This window comes from Apteryx mantelli, unplaced genomic scaffold, assembly GCF_036417845.1.
Source record: "Apteryx mantelli isolate bAptMan1 unplaced genomic scaffold, bAptMan1.hap1 HAP1_SCAFFOLD_122, whole genome shotgun sequence".
In the NCBI taxonomy this organism is placed as follows: Eukaryota; Metazoa; Chordata; class Aves; order Apterygiformes; family Apterygidae; genus Apteryx; species Apteryx mantelli.
The window spans coordinates 131,896-151,092 of NW_027118478.1; the positions used below are offsets into that span (position 1 = coordinate 131,896).

General features: G+C 63.9%; 2 protein-coding genes across 2 annotated transcripts in view; one reads left to right on the forward strand and one right to left on the reverse strand.

Annotated features, from left to right (window-relative positions):
• Positions 1-11,804, reverse strand: part of LOC106500513 (dual specificity tyrosine-phosphorylation-regulated kinase 1A-like) — a 32,614-nt gene extending 20,810 nt beyond the window's left edge. The window contains exons 1-8 of the mRNA XM_067316786.1: positions 11,740-11,804; positions 10,255-10,326; positions 9,055-9,231; positions 8,035-8,129; positions 6,047-6,217; positions 5,071-5,203; positions 2,859-2,971; positions 84-317 (exon numbers count right to left, since the gene is read on the reverse strand). Coding sequence (XP_067172887.1) covers positions 84-317; positions 2,859-2,971; positions 5,071-5,203; positions 6,047-6,217; positions 8,035-8,129; positions 9,055-9,231; positions 10,255-10,326; positions 11,740-11,749 — 1,005 coding nt within the window. The 5' untranslated portion in view covers positions 11,750-11,804. The remainder of the gene's footprint in view (positions 1-83; positions 318-2,858; positions 2,972-5,070; positions 5,204-6,046; positions 6,218-8,034; positions 8,130-9,054; positions 9,232-10,254; positions 10,327-11,739) is intronic.
• An 810-nt stretch (positions 11,805-12,614) lies between these two features.
• On the forward strand, positions 12,615-18,851 carry COX6B1 (cytochrome c oxidase subunit 6B1). The gene is made up of 4 exons (XM_067316800.1): positions 12,615-12,720; positions 14,406-14,513; positions 15,301-15,401; positions 18,630-18,851. Exons 2-4 carry the CDS (start codon positions 14,408-14,410, stop codon positions 18,681-18,683), a joined length of 261 nt encoding a protein of 86 aa, XP_067172901.1. The 5' UTR covers positions 12,615-12,720; positions 14,406-14,407; the 3' UTR covers positions 18,684-18,851.
• The last annotated feature ends 346 nt before the right edge of the window (positions 18,852-19,197 follow it).

Here is a 19,197-nt window from a genome sequence, read left to right on the forward strand (position 1 = left end):
GCCCCCTACGCCCGTCCCCGTTGCGTCTCCTCACCCCCCAGCACGTCCCCAAGGTGCCACCGGTGGCCCGCGAGCAGCGGCACCAACCCGGAGGTCCCCAGCACCCCCGTGGCCCCGCTCCGGCCCCTCTCCCAGTAGCTCCCAGTAGCTCCCAGTGGCTCCCAGCGGCACCTGTAGACGCCCACCACCACGGCGTGGTCGCGCTCGTAGGGCTCCAGCGTGAGCTGCTCCTGGGGCTTCATGTTCTCCTGCTGCATCTTCTTCACCTCGGAGGCGAAGACGGCCTCGGGCGCCGCCGTCGAGTCGATGCAGTTGGCCTGGGGGGGGCCGAAAAAAAGGGGGTGAACGGTGGTGACCCCTCCCAAAACGGGGGGGTCCGGGGGGGGGAACCCAAAAATGGGGAGTTTGGGGGCAAAAATAACCCAAAAATGAGGAGTCTCGGGGCAGGAATGGAGATGGGTGGGATGAAACCTCCTCAAAATGGGGGGGGCCTGGGGGGGGGAATGGGGATTATGGGGTGAAACCCACCAAAACGGGGGGGTCCGGGGTGGGGAACAGGGATGAGGGGGTGAAACCCCCCAAAAATGGGGATTTAGGGGCAAAAAATAACCAAAAATGAGGAGTTTTGGGGCAGGAATGGAGATGGGTGGGATGAAACTCCCCCAAAATGGGGGGTCCTGGGGTGAAACCCCCCAAAACGGGGGGGTCCGGGGGGGGAATGGGGATTATGGGGTGAAACTCCCCAAAATGGGGGGGTCCGGGCTGGGGAATGGGGATAAAGGGGTGAAACCCCCCCCAAAATGGGGAGTTTTGGGGCAAAACCCCCCAAAATGAGGAGTTTTGGGGCAGGAATGGGGGTGGAGGGGGCAAAACCCCCCAAAACGGGGAGTCTTGGGGCAAAAACGGGAAAGGGGGGGAATTGCCCCCCCCCGGGCTGTCCCTGGTGTTACTGGTTCTTACTGGGTTGTTACTGGTCGTTACTGGTCGCCCCCAGATTGCTACTGGTTGTTACTGGGCTGCCACTGGTTGTTACTGGGCTGCCTCTAGGGTGTTACTGGTCGTTACTGGGAACCCCTGGGCTGTTACTGGTCATTACTGGGAAGCCCTGGGCTGTTACTGGTCATCACTGGGCTGCCTCTAGGGTGTTACTGGTCGTTACTGGGAACCCCTGGGCTGTTACTGGTCATTACTGGGCTGCCTCTAAGGTGTTACTGGTCGTTACTGGAACCCCTGGGCTGCCACTGGTCGTTACTGGGCTGCCTCTAGGGTGTTACTGGTCGTTACTGGGAACCCCCGGGCTGTTACTGGTCATTACTGGGCTGCCTCTAGGGTGTTACTGGTCGTTACTGGGAACCCCCAGGCTGTCACTGGTCATTACTGGGAACCCCTGGGCTGTCACTGGTCATTACTGGGCCGCCTCTAGGGTGTTACTGGTCGTTACTGGGAACCCCCAGGCTGTCACTGGTCATTACTGGGAACCCCTGGGCTGTCACTGGTCATTACTGGGCCGCCTCTAGGGTGTTACTGGTCGTTACTGGGAACCCCTGGGCTGTCTCTAGGGTGTTACTGGTCGTTACTGGGAACCCCTGGGCTGCCACTGGTCGTTACTGGGCCACCTCTAGGGTGTTACTGGTCGTTACTGGGCCGCCTCTAGGGTGTTACTGGTCGTTACTGGGAACCCCCAGGCTGTCACTGGTCATTACTGGGAACCCCTGGGCTGTCACTGGTCATTACTGGGCCGCCTCTAGGGTGTTACTGGTCGTTACTGGGAAGCCCTGGGCTGTCACTGGTCATTACTGGGCTGCCTCTAGGGTGTTACTGGTCGTTACTGGGAACCCCTGGGCTGTCACTGGTCATTACTGGGCTGCCTCTAGGGTGTTACTGGTTGTTACTGGGAACCCCTGGGCTGTTACTGGTCGCTACTGGGCTGCCTCTAGGGTGTTACTGGTTACTACTGGGGGCTCCAGGCTGTTACTGGTCGCTACTGGGCTGTTACTGGTTGTTACTGGTCATTACTGGGGACCCCTGGGCTGTTACTGGTTGGTATTGGGGGCCTCTAGATTGTTACTGGTTGGTACTGGCCAGTACTGGGCTGTTACTGGTTGCCACCAGCTATTCCCAGCCTGTCACTGGCCATCGCTGCCCTGTTACTGGTCGCCACTTGTTTCTGCTTTAACTGGGCTGTTACTGGTTGTCACCGGTCCTTACTGGTCACTACTGGTCGTCATTGCCCTGTCACTGGTTTGCTACTGGATGTCACCAGTCTGTTACTGGTCTTTACTAGCTGCCTCCAGTGCATCACTGGTCCTTACTGGTTGTCATGGTTCTGTTACTGGTTGTCACTGGTCCATTATTGGTCACTGTGGGTTGTCACTGGCCTGTTACTGGTTGTCACTGGTCCGTTACTGGTTGTCACTGGTCCAGTACTACCCCATCAGTGGTTGTCCCTGGCCCATTACTGGTCGCTGCTGGTTGTCACCAGCCCACTACTGGTCACTACTGGTTGTCACTGGCCCATTAGCGGTCACTACTGGTTGTCACCAGCCCATCACTGGTCGCTACTGGTTGTCACCAGCCCACTACTGGTCGCTACTGGTTGTCACTGGCCCATTAGCGGTCACTACTGGTTGTCACCAGCCCATCACTGGTCGCTACTGGTTGTCCCCGCCCCACTACTGGTCACTACTGGTTGTCACCGGTCCATTAGTGGTCACTATTGGTTGTCACCAACTGATAACTGGTCTTTACTGCTTGTCACCAGCCCATCGGTGGTCACTACTGGTTGTCACCGGCCCATTACTGGTCACTACCGGTTGTCCCCAGCCCGTTACTGGTCGGCGACCAGCCCCACTCGTTACCTTGATGGAGATAACGAAGTGGCCGCCGTTGCGCAGGAAGTTGTGGGCGTTGAGGGCCACGATGCGCGACTGGTCCGGCTGCGCCACGTCCGCGAAGATCACGTCCACCATGCCTGGGCGGGGTGGGTGACCGGGGGGGGCCGAGGACCACCCAAAAGCCACCGCCACCACGCTCGGGGTCCTCCGAGATGTCCCCAAACCTCCCTGTGGTGCCCAAACCACCACCAGAAACCTCCCAAGATACCAAGAAGCACCCAAGTTACTTCTGGAACCTCCTCAAAACCTGTTTTAGACCCCAAAACTTCCTCCTAAGTCCTCCTGTAGCCCCCCAAAACCCCAAACCACCCACCTGGACCTTCTCAAACCTCTTCCAGGTGCACTGAGATGCCCCCAAACCCACCACCTGCATCTCCAAGATGCCCCCAGGACCTCCAAAACCCTCTCCTAGACACACTGGACCTCAAGTCTCCTCTCTAGGATGCCCCAAAGCAATCCTAGACCTACCTTAGGTCCCCTCGATCCCCAAACCACCACTAGAAACCTCTCCCAGGTGGCAGGAGATGCCACCAGATGTCCTCCCACACCTCCAAGACACCCCCAGACCCCTCAAAACCTCTCCTAGACCCACAACTCCCACCCTGGGCCCCCTTCTAGGTCCCTCAAACCCCCAAACAACCCTTAAGAAGCCCCAGAAACCTCTCCCAGGTGTATTGAGCTGCCTCCAAACCACCACCTGCATCTCCAAGATGCCCCCAGGCCACCCAAAACCTCTCCTAGACCCCCAACCCCTACCCTGAACCCCCTTCTAGGCCTCCCAAACCCCAAAACGACCCCTAGGAAACCCCCAAAACCTCTCCAGGTGCCATGAGATGCCCCCAGACCTTCCACCTGCACCTCCAAGATGCCCCCAGCACCTCCAAAATCCTCTCCTAGACAAACTGAGACCCCAAGACACCTCTCTAGGACCTCCAAAACAACCCCAAACCCACCTTAGATCCACCAGACTCCCAAAACACCACCAAAAACCTCTCCCAGGTGTATTGAGCTGCCCCCCAGACCGACCACCACACCTCCAAGATGCCCCCAAGACCTCCAAAATCACGTCCTGGACAAACTGGGACCCCAGGACACCTCTCTAGAACCTCCAAAACAACCCCAAACCCACCTTAGATCCACCAGACCCCCAAAATACCACCAGAAACCTCTCCCAGGTGTATTGAGCTGCCCCCAGACTGACCACAACTCCAAGATGCCCCCAAGACCTCCAAAATCACGTCCTGGACAAACTGGGACCCCAAGACACCTCTCTAGGACCTCCAAAACAACCCCAAACCCACCTTAGGTCCACCAGACCCCCAAAACACCACCAGAAACTTCTCCCGGGTGTATTGAGCTGCCCCCCAGACCGACCACCACACCTCCAAGATGCCCTCAAGACCTCCAAAATCACGTCCTGGACAAACTGGGACCCCAGGACACCTCTCTAGGATCTCCAAAACAACCCCAAACCCACCTTAGGTCCACCAGACCCCCAAAACACCACCAGAAACCTCTCCCGGGTGTATTGAGCTGCCCCCAGACTGACCATCACGCCTCCAAGATACCCCCAAGACCTCCAAAATCATGTCCTAGATAAACTGAGACCCCAAGACACCTCTCTAGGACCTCCAAAACAACCCCAAACCCACCTTAGGTCCACCAGACCCCCAAAACACCACCAGAAACTTCTCCCGGGTGTATTGAGCTGCCCCCCAGACCGACCACCACACCTCCAAGATGCCCTCAAGACCTCCAAAATCACGTCCTGGACAAACTGGGACCCCAAGACACCTCTCTAAGATCTCCAAAACAACCCCAAACCCACCTTAGATCCACCAGACCTCCAAAACACCACCAGAAACCTCTCCCGGGTGTACTGAGCTGCCCCCAGACTGACCAGAACTCCAAGATGCCCCCAAGACCTCCAAAATCATGTCCTAGATAAACTGAGACCCCAAGACACCTCTCTAGGACCTCCAAAACAACCCCAAACCCACCTTAGGTCCACCAGACCCCCAAAACACCACCAGAAACCTCTCCCGGGTGTATTGAGCTGTCCCCAAGACCTCCAAAATCATCTTCTAGACACACCAAGACCCCAAAATCTCTCTGTAGGAACCCCCAAAACCTCCTGAGGGACCCCCAAAACGATGTCCCCCAGGGCCAGGCTCACCGATGAGCATGCGGTACTTGTGGGGGTGCCGGGCGTCCTCGATGACGGGGATGACGTTGGTGCGTTTCTTGGCCACGTTGATGAGGTCGCGGCCGGAGCGGTGGGAGAACTCGACGGCGTAGACCAGCCCCTCCTGGGGGACGGGCAAGGTCACACCCCCTTGCGGGGACGTCCCCGAGGTCCCCAAGCCCGGGGGTCACCCCTGGGGACGTGGAGCTGCCCCCCCGTGGGGACAGCGTGAGGAGAAGGACGTGGATTTGCCCCCCCCGTGGGGAGGACCTTGGGGCAAAAGCACCTCTGGGGACGCAAATCTGCCAGGCGTGGGGACAATCTGAGGATCCCCGAGTCCTCCCTGTCCCCAAGGGTACCACAACCCTGTCTCCGCATCTCCTCACCCCAGGACACCGCAGTGACGTCCCCAAGGGAACCACGACGCCGTCCCCACGTCACAGGACGCCACGATGATGTCCCCAAGGGGCTCACCATCCCGTTCCTGTGTCCTCTCACCTCCGGGACACCACAGTGATGTCCCCAAGGAGATCACAGTCCCGTCCCCAAGTCCCCTCACCTCTGGGACACTGTGAAGATGTCCCCAAGGGGATTACAACCCCATCCCTTCATCCCTTCACCTGTGGTACACCCGGAAGAGGTCCGCAAGGGGGGCACAACCCCATCCCCAAGTCTCCTCAGCCTTGGGACACCACAAAGATGTCCCCAAGGGGGATCATGACTCGTCCCCTCACTCCTGAGACCCCACGGTGACGTCCCCAAGGGGCTCACAACCCCGTCCTTGCGTCCCCTTGCCCCAGGACGTCACGAAGATGTCCCCGAGCAGATCGCAACTCCATGCCCATGTCCCCTCGCCCCGGGACACCACGGCGATGTCCCCAAGGAGACCGCAACCCCGTCCCCACGTCCCCTCACCACAGGACCTCGTGTCCCCTCGCCTGGCGGGGGGGAGGGTGGGGGTCCTTACCGGCCCCACGATGTCGGAGACGTGGGACACGGTCGTCCCCGAGGCGGCGCCCAGGTAGAGGACCTTTGTCCCCGGGCGGATGTGGATCTGGTCGATGCCCCCCAAGATGGCGGCCGCCAGCTTGGAGCGGAAAGGGTTCCAGGCGCGGTACTCCACCTTGGTGTCACCGTCCTGGGGACAGGGGACACCCCAGGGACCCGTCACCCTCGGCGGTGACACCCCCGCAACCCGTCACCCCTGGCGGTGACACCCCCGGGACCTTCCAGTACCCCCGGTTTGGAGTCTGAGAAGGTCCACGTGATGGCACTCCACCTTGGTGTCACCATCCTAGGGATGAGTGACACCCAAGAACTTGTCACCCCTGGCCATGACACCCCTGGGACCTGTCACCCCTGGCGGTGACACCCCTGGGACCTTCACACCCCCCAGTGGCACCTCCCAGTGCTCCCAGTTTGGAGGCTGAGAAGGTCCAGGTGTCACAAGCAACCTTGGTGTCACCAGCCTGGGGACAGGGGACACCCCGAGGTGGTGCCACCCCCAGCGGTGACACCCTTGGGACCCCCCAGAGCTTCCATTTTCCCCCAGTGCCACCTCCCAGTTCCTCCCAGTCACGACCAGTTGCCTCCCAGTGTTCTCCAAGCTCTTCCCACTTGTTTCTGGATCCCTTCCAGTCCCACCTTGGTTCCTCCCAGTTCCCCCCAAGTCCCTCCCAGTTGCCCCCAGTCCTCTCCCAGTGCCTCCCAGTAGCCCCCAGGACCTCCCAGTCCTCCCCCAGTGCCTCCCAGTAGCCCCCAGTGTCCTCTCAAGTCCCTCCCAGTACCCCCTATACCTATCCTAGCGCTTCCCAGTTGCCCCCAGTGCCTCCCAGTTGCCGCTACTGCTCTCCCAGTACTCTCCAAGTCCCTCCCAGTGTTCTTCCAGTTGCCTCCAGTCCCTCCCAGTTGCCCCCCAGTTCTCCCCAAGTCCCTCCCCATGGCTTCTAGTCTGCTCCCTGGTAGCCCCCAGTGCCTCCCAGTTGCCACCAGGACCTCCCAGTAGCCCCCAGTCCTCCCCCAGTGCCTCCCAGTTGCCCTTCCAGCGCCTCCCAGTCCCCCCCGCTTGCTCTCAATGCCCTCCCAGTATCTCCCAGTAGCCCCCAGTCCTCCCCCAGTGCCTCCCAGTCCCCCCGACTTGCTCTCAGTGCCCTCCCAGTGCCTCCCAGTTGCCCCCAGTGCCCTCCCAGTGCCTCCCAGTTACCCCCAGTGCCCTCCCAGTGCCTCTCACTGGCTCTCAGCACTCTCCCAGTTGCCCCCAGTGCCCTCCCAGTGCCTCGCAGTTACCCCCAGTGCCCTCCCAGTGCCTCCCACTGGCTCTCAGCACTCTCCCAGTTGCCCCCAGTGCCCTCCCAGCACCTTCCACTTGCCCCCAGTGCCCTCCCAGTGCCTCCCAGTTGCCCCCAGTGCCCTCCCAGCGCCTCCCACTTGCTCTCAGTGCCCTCCCAGGCCCCCCCAGTGCCCTCCCGGTTGCCCCCAGTGCCCTCCCAGGACCCCCCAGTGCCCTCCCAGTTGCCCCCAATCGCTCCCAGTGCCCTCCCAGTCGCCCCCAGTTACTCCCACTGCCCTCCCAGTGCCTCTCACTGGCTCTCAGCACTCTCCCAGTTGCCCCCAGTGCCCTCCCAGTGCCTCCCAGTTACCCCCAGTGCCCTCCCAGTGCCTCCCACTGGCTCTCAGCACTCTCCCAGTTGCCCCCAGTGCCCTCCCAGCACCTTCCACTTGCCCCCAGTGCCCTCCCAGTGCCTCCCAGTTGCCCCCAGTGCCCTCCCAGCGCCTCCCACTTGCTCTCAGTGCCCTCCCAGGTCCCCCCAGTGCCCTCCCGGTTGCCCCCAGTGCCCTCCCAGGCCCCCCCAGTGCCCTCCCAGTTGCCCCCAATCGCTCCCAGTGCCCTCCCAGTCGCCCCCAGTTGCTCCCACTGCCCTCCCAGTGCCTCCCAGTGCCTCCCAGTGGCCCCACCTCCACGGAGATCCTCTTCTCGCCGTAGACGGACTCGCCGGGCACCAGGTTGCGGGTGACGAGCGCGTCCTCCTTCCCCCGGCAGATGAACACGCCTGGGGGCAACGGGGACGCGATTGCCCCACGGCGCCCCCCAACTGCCCCACGGCCACCCCCGACTGCCCCCCAACTGCCCCACGGTCACCCCCAACTGCCCCGTCCCCCCTTAACTGCCCCACGGCACCCCCCAACTGCCTCCCAACTGCCCCACGGCCACCCCCAACTGCCCCGTCCCCCCTTAACTGCCCCACGGTGCCCCCCAACTGCCCCACGGCGCCCCCCAACTGCCCTAGGGCCACCCCCAAGTGCCCCCAACTGCCCCCCAACTGCCCCACGGCCACCCCTGGCTGCCCCCCAGCTGCCCCCGGCCACCCCCAGCTGCCCCCAAGTGCCCCCAGCCACCCCCAAGTGCCCCCAACTGCCCCCCAACTGCCCCCAACTGCCCCTGGCCACCCCCCAACTGCCCCCAACTGCCCCCCGGCGTCCCCCAACTGCCCCACAGTGTCCCCCAACTGCCCCTGTCCCCCCTCACCTGCCCCACGGTGCCCCTGAACTGCCCCCCAACTGCCCCACGGTGCCCCCAAACTGCCCCCAACTGCCCCATGGCCACCCCCAACTGCCCCCAACTGCCCCATGGTCACCCCCAACTGCCCCACGGCGCCCAACTGCCCCACGGCGCCCCCCAACTGCCCCCAACTGCCCCACGGCCACCCCCGACTGCCCCTGTTCCCCTTTAACTGCCCCACGGCACCCCCCGACTGCCCCTGGCCACCCCCAACTGCCCCACGGCGCCCCCCAACTGCTCCCAACTGCCCTTGTTCACCCCCAACTACCCCCCGGCGCCCCCCAACTGCCCCCCGGCCACCCCCAACTGCCCCCCGGCCACCCCCAACTGCCCCCCGGCGCCCCCTTCATCTGCCCCAGCCCCCCCAAACCACCCCATTTACCCCCCCCCGCCCGGACGCCTGGGCCCCCCGGTACCTTCGTGCCGATGAGGCTCCACCGTCACCTTCTTGCCGCCCTTGAAGCCGCCGCCGCCGCGCCCCCCCCGGCCCCCGCGGCCCCCCCGGCCCCCGGCGCCTCCTCTTCCTCGGCCGCCGCCGCCGAAGCCGCCGCCGCCGCCACCACCGCGGCCACCGGGGGACCGGAAGCCGCCGCCTGCGGGAGGGGCAGCGGCGCTAACGAGGCCCCTAACGAGGCCCCGCCCCGCGGGGGGGCTGGGAGGGGACGGGGGGGGCACTGGGGGGACTGGGAGGGGACGGAAGAGCCACTGGGGGGACTGGGAGAGGGTGGGAGAGCTACTGGGGGGACTGGGAGGGGACTGGGGGGGGACTGGGAGCACTGGGAGGGGACTGGGGGGGATGGAGGAGCCACTGGGGGTACTGGGGGGGGTGGGGGGCACTGGGGGGGGACTGGGAGGGATCAGGTGGGCACTGGAGGAACTGGGAGGGGATGGGAGAGCTACTGGGGGGACTGGGAGGGGACTGGGGGGCACTGGGGGGGACTGGGAGGGGCGGGGGGGTCACTGGGGGGACTGGGAAGGGGTGGGAGAGCTACTGGGGGGACTGGGAGGGGACTGGGCAGACTGGGAGGGGACGGGGGGGATGGAAGAGCCACTGGGGGGACTGGGAGGGGGTGGGAGAGCTACTGGGGGGACTGGGAGGGGACTTGGGGGGGACTGGGCAGACTGGGAGGGGGCGGGGGGGATGGAGAAGCCACTGGGGGGACTGGGAAGGGATGGGAGAGCTACTGGGCCAACTGGGATGAACGCAGAGAGGAACCGGGCAGACTGAGAACGGGACTGGGGAGCTACTGGGAGGGGACTGGGGAGCTACTGGGAGGACTGGGAGGGAGCTGGGGGAGCAACTGGGCAGACTGGGAGGAGGCGCCAAGCCCCAGTGGCTAAACTGGGAAGGGACGAGAGAGCTACTGGGCAAACTGGGAACGGACTGGGGAGCAACTGGGAGGGGACTGGGGAGCTACTGGGCAAACTGGGAGAGGCCCCGGCGCCCCACTGGGCAGACTGGGAGGGGGCGGGAGCTTCGTCGCCGGCTCTGGCGTCCCCCAGCGCCGGTCATACTGGGAGCACTGGGCGTACTGGGAGCACTGGGCGTACTGGGAGGGGGGAACTGGTCATACTGGGAGGGGAAACTGGGCGGACTGGGAGGGGGCAGGACTCACCTCGGCCCCCCCGGAAGCCGCCGCGTCCCCCCCGGTCGCCGAAGCCGCCGCGACCCCCCCGGGGGGTGAAACCTGCCGGAGGCGGCAGCTCAAACTGGGAGCACTGGGAGCAACTGGGAGCAACTGGGCCGCCGGCGCAGGCCGCCCCGCGCCCCCTCCCAGTCCGCCCAGTTGCCTCCCAGTTGCTTCCCAGGCCCCTCCCGCCTCCCCATATCCCCCCCCAGTCACCCCCAGTTAGCTCCCAGTCTGCCCAGTTCCCTCCCAGTTCCCTCCTGCCTCCCCGCGCCCCCTCCCAGTCCGCCCAGTTGCCTCCCAGTCCGCCCAGTTGCCTCCCAGTTCCCTCCTAGGTCCCTCCCGCCTCCCAGTATCCCCCCCAGTATCCCCAGTTGCCCCCAGTTTGCTCCCAGTATGCCCAGTTCCCTCCCAGTTCCCTTCTGCTTCCCAGTATCCCCCCCCCAGCATCCCCAGTCACCCCCAGTTTGCTCCCAGTCTGCCCAGTTCCCTCCCAGTCCCCTCCTGCCTCCCAGTATCCCCCCCCAGTATCCCCAGTCGCCCCCAGTTTGCTCCCAGTCTGCTCAGTAGTCCCCAGTCCCTCCCAGTCTTCCCAGTGTCTTCCAGTTCCCCCCCAGTCCATTCCTGTCTCTCCCAGTTCTCCCCCAGTTCCCTCCCAGTTCCCTCCTGGCTCCCAGTATCCCCCCCCAGTATCCCCAGTCACCCCCAGTTTGCTCCCAGTCTGCCCAGTAGTCCCCAGTCCCTCCCAGTCTTCCCAGTGTCTCCCAGTTCCCCCCCAGTCCATTCCTGCCTCTCCCAGTTCTCCCCCAGTTCCCTCCCAGTTCCCCCAGTCCTCTCCCAGCATCTCCCAGTATGCCCAGTTTCCTCCCAGTTCCCTCCCGCCTCCTCCCAGTTTCCTCCCAGTGCACCCAGTTCCCTCCCAGTATGTCCCAGTGCCTCCCAGTTCCCTCCCGGTGCCCCCAGTATCTCCCAGTAGCCCCCGGTTCCCTCCCAGTGTCTCCCAGTTGCCTCCCAGCATCTCCCAGTGCCCCCAGTTTCCTCCCAATCCTTTCCAGTTCCCTCCCAGTATCTCCCAGTTCCCTCCCAGGGCCACCCACCTTCCTCCCAGCATCTCCCAACTCCTCCAAGTTCTCGCAGTCTCTCCCAGTCCCCCCCAGTTCCCTCCCAATCCTTTCCAGTTCCCTCCCAGGGTCCCCCAACTCCCTCCCAGCATCTCCCAACGCCTCCAAGTCCTCCCAGTCTCTCCCAGTCCCCCCCAGTATCCTCCCAGTCTCTTCCAGTCCCCCCCAGTTCCCTCCCAGTTGCCCCCAGTTCCCCCCCAGTAGCCTCCCAGTTGCCCCCAGCAGCCCCCCAGTTCCTTCCCAGTTGCCCCCCAGGTCCCTCCCAGTGCGTCCCAGCCCCCCGTCCCTCCATCCCCCCTTCTCCCAGTCCCTCCCAGTCGCTCCCAGTTGCTCCCAGTCGCCCCCCCCGCACCTGGCCGCATCCCGCCGCTGCTCCACGCGGGGTCGCAAGCGCCGCCCTCAGAGCCCCGGAACCGGAAGCGCCTGCGCGTCGTGACGTCACCGAGCGGCTCCACCCCCCCGAAGGGGGGGGTCCCGCGCATGCGCTCAGGCCCCTCCCGACGCCGCACGGGGCCGGGCGGAAGTGCCCGCACCGGGGGGGGGAAGGCCCAAAACCGTCCCCAAAAGCCCCCAAACCGCCCCAAAAAAGCCCCCCACACCGGCCAAATCGAACCAGGGGGGTTCAGTGGGGGCAGGAAGGGGGGATTTGGGGGTTCTGGTGAGTCCTGAGAGGTATTTGGGGGCAGGAATGGGGGATTTGGGGGTTCTGAGGGTGTCCCGGGAGCTGTTTTGGGGCAGAGATGAGAGATTTAGTGGGCTGAGCCATCCTGGAAGTTTTTTTGAGACAGAAATGGGGATTTGAGGGTTCTGGGGCGTCTCGAGAGGTATTTTGAGTCAGGAATGGGGGATTTGGTGGTTCCAATGGGTCCTGGGAGGTATTTTGGGGCAGAGATGAGGGATTTGGGGGGTCTGGAGGGTATGTGGGGGGCAGGATTGGGATTTTGGGGGTCCTGGAAGGTGTTTTGGGGCAGAGATGGGGGATTTGGGGGGTCTGGGGGGTCCTGGAAGAAGTTTTGGGGTAGAAATGGGGGATTTGAGGTGCCCGGCAGACATGTGGGGCCCCTTCGCCGCCATTTTCTCTCTGGCGCCCGAAGCCGGCGCCGCTCTGTCCTCCCGCCGCTTCTCTATGGCCGCCGCAGTCCTCCTCGCCACCCCCCTCCCCGCCGCTGAGGCCGCTCTAGCCGCCTCATCTCTGTGTCTCCGCCCACCAAGGACCGCTGTGCGACTGCGTCACTTCCTGCGCCGCTCTGCGCTATCGCTGGTTGCGGCTCGCTGGTTCCGGTGCACCCGGGCGGCGGCGGTGAAAGTCACTTTGAGGGAGCGGCGCGACTCGGTGAGGGGAGCGGAGGGTACTGGGAGCACTGGGAGGCACTGGGAAGGCTCGGGGGGGGTACTGGGAGGCACTGGGAGGGCTCTGGGGGGGGAACTGGGAGACGGGGGGGTCCGCGGTTACTGGGAGCACTGGGAAATGGCGGGACTGAGAGGGCGGGGGGGGGAACTGGGAGCGCTGGGAAATGGGAGAAGTGGGGTTACTGGGAGCACTGGGAGGATACTGGGAGCACTGGGAGGGGGGCGCCAGGCTAACTGGGAGCACTGGGAGGATACTGGGAGCACTGGGAGGGGGAGGAGCCAGGCTAACTGGGAGCACTGGGAGGATACTGGGAGCACTGGGGGGGAAGGAGCCAGGCTGACTGGGAGCACTGGGAGGATACTGGGAGCACTGGGAAGGGGAGGAACCAGGCTAACTGGGAGGATACTGGGAGGATACTGGGAGCACTGGGAGGGGGAGGAGCCAGGCTGACTGGGAGCACTGGGAGGATACTGGGAGCACTGGGAGGGGGAGGAGCCAGGCTGACTGGGAGCACTGGGAAGGGGAGGAACCAGGCTAACTGGGAGGATACTGGGAGCACTGGGAGCTCCCTCGCGGGGCGCCCTCGTTAGCCCTGGCCCTAACAAGCCCCTGCTAACGAACCCCATTAATGAGCACCTTGCTAACGAACCTCCGCTAATGAACCCCATTAATGAGCTGCCTGCTAATGAGCCCCGCTAACGAGCCCCACTAATGAACATCGCTAACGAACCCCATTAATGAGCCTCCCTGCTAACGAGCCCCCTGCTAATGAACCCCATTAATAAGCCCCCCTGCTAACGAGCCCCGTTAATGAGCCCTGCTAATGAGCATTGCTAAGGAAGGCCATTAATAAGCCCCCCGCTAACGAGCCCCCGCTAACGAGCCCAGCAAACGAACCCTGCTAATGAGCCCCACTAATGAACCCCATTAACAAGCCCGGCAAACGAGCCCCATTAATGAGACCCCCGCTAACGAGCCCCCACTAACGAGCCCCGTTAATGAGCCCCCCCGCTAACACCCTCCCCGCTAACAAAACCCCATTAACAAGCCCAGTGAATGAAGCCTATTAAGGAGTCCCTCGCTAACAAGCCCCGTTAACGAGCCTGGCGAATGCGCCCTGTTAACGAGCCCCCCACTAATGAGCCCCCCGCTAATGAACCCCCCAACAAACCCCGCTAACAAGCCCCCACTAACATCCCCCCGTTAATGAACCCCATTAACGAGCCCAGCGAACGCCCCCCCGTTAATGAACCCCATTAATGAGCCCAGTGAATGCACCCTGTTAACGAGCCCCCTGCTAACGAACCCTATTAATGAGCCCCCTGCTAATGACCCCCCCCAACAAACCCCACTAACAAGCTCCCACTAACATCCTTCCCGTTAATGAACCCCGTTAATGAGCCCGGCGAACACCCCCCCTGTTAACAAACCCCGCTAACGAGCCCCGTTAATGAGTCCCACTAATGAGCCCCGCTAATGAGCCCCCCGCTAACAAACCCCCCCAACAAACCCCACTAACAAGCCCCCACTAACATCCCCCTGTTAATGAACCCCATTAACGAGCCTGGTGAATGCTCCCCGTTAATGAGCCTCGTTAACGAGCCCTGTTAATGAGCCCCGTTAACGAGCCCCGCTAACGAGCTCGGCCCCCCCCCCCCCCCCCGCAGCGATGGCGGACGACATCGAGGCGAAGCTGCGGCGCTACCGCACGGCGCCGTTCGACAGCCGCTTCCCCAACCAGAACCAGACCAAGAACTGCTGGCAGAACTACCTGGGTGCGGACGCCTGGGCCCCTCGGACGCCTGGGCCCCTTCCTTCCCCCCCGGACGCCTGGGCCCCTTCCTTCCCCCCCTTACCCGGACGCCTGGGCCCCTTCCTTCCCCCCCGGACACCTGGGCCCCTTCCTTCCCCCCCTTCCCCGGACGCCTGGGCCCCTTCCCGCCCGGATGCCTGGGCCCCTTGGGGAGGGTGCGGGGGGCTCCCGGGGCGCCGCTTCGGCAGCCGGAAGCAGGGCGAGAGCGGGGGGGGGGGGCAGAACTAGCTGGGTGGGGACGCCTGGGCCCCTCACCCGGACGCCTGGGCCCCTCGTCCGGATGCCTGGGCCCCTTCCTCAGACACCTGGGCCCCTTTCCCCCCCCCCCCCGGACGCCTGGGCCCCTTCCCCCCCCGGACTGCTGGGCCCCTTCCTCGGACGCCTGGGCCCCTTCCCCCCCCCCGACGCCTGGGCCCCTTCCCCCCCCCCAGATGCCTGGGCCCCTCAGGCGCCTGGGCCCCTTCCTTCCCTCGGACGCCTGGGCCCCTCGCCCGGCCACCTGAACCCCTCGCCCGGACGCCTGGGCCCCTCGCCCGGACGCCTGGGCCCCTTGGGGGGGGGGGGGGTGCAGCTCTCCGGACACCTGGGCCCCTTGGACACCTGGGCCCCTTTGCAGGGTGCGTGGGGGGGGGGGATTGCGGCTCCCCGGACGCCTGGGCCCCTTGGGGAGGACTTGGGGGGGTTCCCGGACGCCTGGGCCCCTCCCGGACGCCTGGGCCCCCCCGGTGACACACCCCCCCCCCCCCCAGACTTCCACCGCTGCCAGAAGGCGATGGCGGCCAAGGGGGCGGACGCGGGGCCCTGCCAGTGGTACTTCCGCGTCTACAAGTCCCTGTGTCCCACCTCCTGGGTGAGTGTCCCCGCGCCGCGTCCCCGCGACCCCCGCGGTGTCACCACGGCGTTCCCCAATGTCCCTGCGGTGTCACCGAGGCCCTCGGGTCCCTCGTGGTGTCGCCGTGGCGTCCCCCATGTTCTCAGGTTCTCCATGGAGTCGCCCCCGCGGTGTCCCCGTGGTGTCCCCCACGTTCTCAGGTCCCCTGCGGTGTCACCATGGCGTCCCCAGTGTCCCCATGGTGTCCCTAGTGCTTTCAGGTCCCTCGTGGACCCTGGTTTCCCCAATGTTCTCAGGTTCTCCATAGAGTCACCATGGTGTCCCCAATGCCCTCAGGTCCCTCATGGAGTCACCACGGCATCCCCAATGTCCCTGCCCTGTCACCAGGGTGTCCCCAATGTCCCCACGGTGTCTCCAATGCCCTCAGGTCCCTCATGGAGGCACCATGGTGTCCCCAATGTCCCCATGGTGTCACCGTGGTGTCCCCCATGTTTTCAGGTCCCCTGTGGTGTCACCATGGTGTCCCTAATGTCCCTGGGGTGTCCCTAGGGTGTCCCCAATGCCCTCAGGTCCCTTATGGAGTCACCATGGTGTCCCCAATGTCCCCGCGGTGTCACTGTGGCATCCCCAATGTTCTCAGGTCCCTCATGGAGGCACCATGGTGTCCCCAATGCCCCTGCGGTGTCACCGTGGTGTCCCCCATGTTCTCAGGTCCCCTGTGGTGTCACCGTGGTGTCCCTAATGTCCCTGGGGTGTCCCTAGGGTGTCCCCAATGCCCTCAGGTCCCTCGTGGAGTCACCGTGGCGTCCCCAATGTTCTCAGGTTCTCCATGGAGTCACCGTGGCGTCCCCAATGCCCTCGCGGTGTCACCGTGGTGTCCCCAATGTTCTCAGATCCCCTGCGATGTCACCATGGCATCCCCAATGTCCCTGCAGTGTCACCAGGGTGTCCCCAATGTCCCCACAGTGTCCCCAATGCCCTCAGGTCCCTCATGGAGTCACCACGGCATCCCCAATGTCCCTGCGGTGTCACCAGGGTGTCCCCAATGTCCCCGCGGTGTCCCCAATGCCCTCAGGTCCCTTGTGGAGTCACCATGGTGTCCCCAATGTTCTCAGGTTCTCCATGGAGTCGCCGTGGCGTCCCCAATGCTCCCACAGTGTCACCGTGGTGTCCCCCGTGTTCTCAGGTCCCCTGCGGTGTCACCATGGCATCCCCAATGTCCCTGTGGTGTCCCCAATGCCTTCAGGTCCCTCATGGAGTCACCGTGGTGTCCCCAGTGTTCTCAGATTCTCCATGGAGTCACCATGGTGTCCCCAATGCCCCCGCGGCGTCACCGTGGTGTCCCCAGTGTTCTCAGGTCCCCTGTAGTATCACCGTCGTGTCTCCAATGCTTTCAGGTCCCCTGTAGTGTCACCATGGTGTCCCCAATGTGCCTGTGGTGTTACCATGGTGTCTCCAATGCTCTCAGGTCCCCTGTGGTGTCACCATGGCATCCACAATGTCACCACAGTGTCACTGTAGTGTCCCCAATGCCCTCAGGCCCCCTGCGGTGTCCGCAATGTTCTCAGGTCCCCCGCAGTGTCACCATGGCGTCCCCACAGCATCCGCGTGTCCCCTGCCACCTTCCTGCGTCCCTGCCAGCATCACCCCAGCGGTCTCGCTGCCCCTGTGTCCCTCACGGTGTCACCACGGCATCTCCACCACCTCTGCGTCACCTGTCACGTCCTCACGTCCACCGTGGTGTCCCCTGCGGTGTCCCCGTTGCCCTTGTGTCCCATGGGGTGTCATCGTGGTGGCCCCCACTGCCCCCAGGCCCCCCACGGTGTCACCATGGTGTCCCCGCCACCTCCAGGTCCCTCATGGTGTCCCTGTGTTTCCCTCTGGTGTCACCATGTCTCCCGTAGCATCACTGCGGTCCCTGTGACCCCCATGATGTCACCGTGTCCCTCGTGATGTCACCGCGGTCCCCACATCCTCCATGGTGTCACCATGCCCCCCATGACATCACCGCGGTCCTTGGGACCCTCTTGGTGTCCCCCCATGCTGTCACCATGCCCCCCATGATGTCACTGTGCTCCTTGTCTTCCCTATGATGTCACTTTGTCCCCAATGACATCACTGTTGTCCTTGTTGTCTCCATGATGTCACCATGTCCCCCGTGACATCACCACAGTCTCTGTCTCCCCATGGTGTCACCGCAGTTCTTGTGACCCTCATGGTGTCCCCCATGGTGTCACTGCATCCCTCACAATGTCACCATGGTTCCTGTGACTGTCACGGTCTCCCCCATGGTGTCACCATGCCCCCATGAGGTCATCATGGTCCTTGCGACCATCATGGTGTCCCTCATGATGTCACTGTGTCCCTCGCGATGTCAGCATGGTTCCTGTGACCCTCATGGTTTCCCCCATGGTGTCACCGCATCCCTCACAATGTCACCGTGGTCCCTGTGACCATCATGGTGTCCCCCATGAGGTCATCGTGGTCCTTGTGATCATCATGGGTGTCACCGTGTCCCTCGCGATGTCAGCGTGGTTCCTGTGACCCTCATGGTGTCCCCCATGGTGTCACCGCATCTCTCACAATGTCACCAAGGTCCCTATGACCATCATGGTGTCTCCCATGGTGTCACTGTGTCCCTCCTGATGTCACCGTGGTCCCTGTGACCATCATGGTGTCCCCCATGGTGTCCCTATGTCCCTCATGATGTCACCATGGTTCCTGTGACTGTCGTGGTGTCCCCCATGATGTCGCCATGGTCCTTGTGATCGTCATGGTGTCCCCCATGGTGTCCCTATGTCCCTCCTGATGTCACCGTGGTCCCTGTGACCCTCATGGTGTCCCCCATGGTGTCACCGCATCCCTCGCAATGTCACCAAGGTCCCTGTGACCGTCGTGGTGTCCCCCATGATGTTGCCAGGATCCTTGTGATCATCATGGTGTCCCCCATGGTGTCACTGCGTCCCTCACGATGTCAGCATGGTTCCTGTGACCCTCATGGTGTCCCCCATGGTGTCACCGCATCCCTCGCAATGTCACCAAGGTCGCTATGACCGTCGTGGTGTCCCCCATGATGACGCCATGGTCCTTGTGACCATCATGGTGTCCCCCATGGTGTCACCGTGTCCCTCATGATGTCAGCATGGTCCCTGTGACCCTCATGGTGTCCCCCAGGGTGTCACCGCGTTCCTCACGGCGTCACCACGGTCCCTGTGACCCTCATGGTGTCACCGTGTCCCCCCGCAGGTGACAACGTGGGACGAGTACCGCGAGGAGGGGACCTTCCCCGGCAAGATCTGAGCGTCCCCGGCCCGGAGGCGTCACGGCGGGTGCCAGAGCCGTCGCTGGGGAGGTGACACGGGCGTCACCAGCCCCGAGGGGGAGGGGACACGGGCATCACCGGGCAGGGGGAGGGGACACAGCCGTCACCGGGGTGGTGGTGACGCCGCTAATAAAGGGTTAAACTGGCCCCGGATACGTCTCCGGTTTCGGGAACGACCCGGACGCCTGGGCCCCCTGGTGGGGGGAGGGGACGGGGTGGGGGACACCTGGGTCCCCACGGGGGGGGCGGAGCAATGACGGACTCCTGTGGGCGGAGCCAGAAGCTTTATTAAAATAGTGGTTGTGGGAAAGGGAGGGGGCAGCTCCCGGACGCCTGGGCCCCTTGGGGGACTCTATGGGGCCTGGTCCCGGACGCCTGGGCCCCCCGGGTGCTCTATGGGGCCGGGTCCCGGACGCCTGGGCCCCCTGGGGTGGCTCTATGGGGTCGGGTCCCGGACGCCTGGGCCCCCTGGGTGCTCTATGGGGCCGGGTC

Excerpts from the sequence above, each read along its gene's own strand:
- COX6B1 (XM_067316800.1), top strand. The coding sequence starts at position 14,408 with ATGGCGGACGACATCGAGGCGAAGCTGCGGCGCTACCGCACGGCGCCG. Across the intron at positions 14,514-15,300 it reads CTGCTGGCAGAACTACCTGG|ACTTCCACCGCTGCCAGAAG; the intron begins GTGCGGACGCCT and ends CCCCCCCCCCAG. Across the intron at positions 15,402-18,629 it reads CCCTGTGTCCCACCTCCTGG|GTGACAACGTGGGACGAGTA; the intron begins GTGAGTGTCCCC and ends GTCCCCCCGCAG.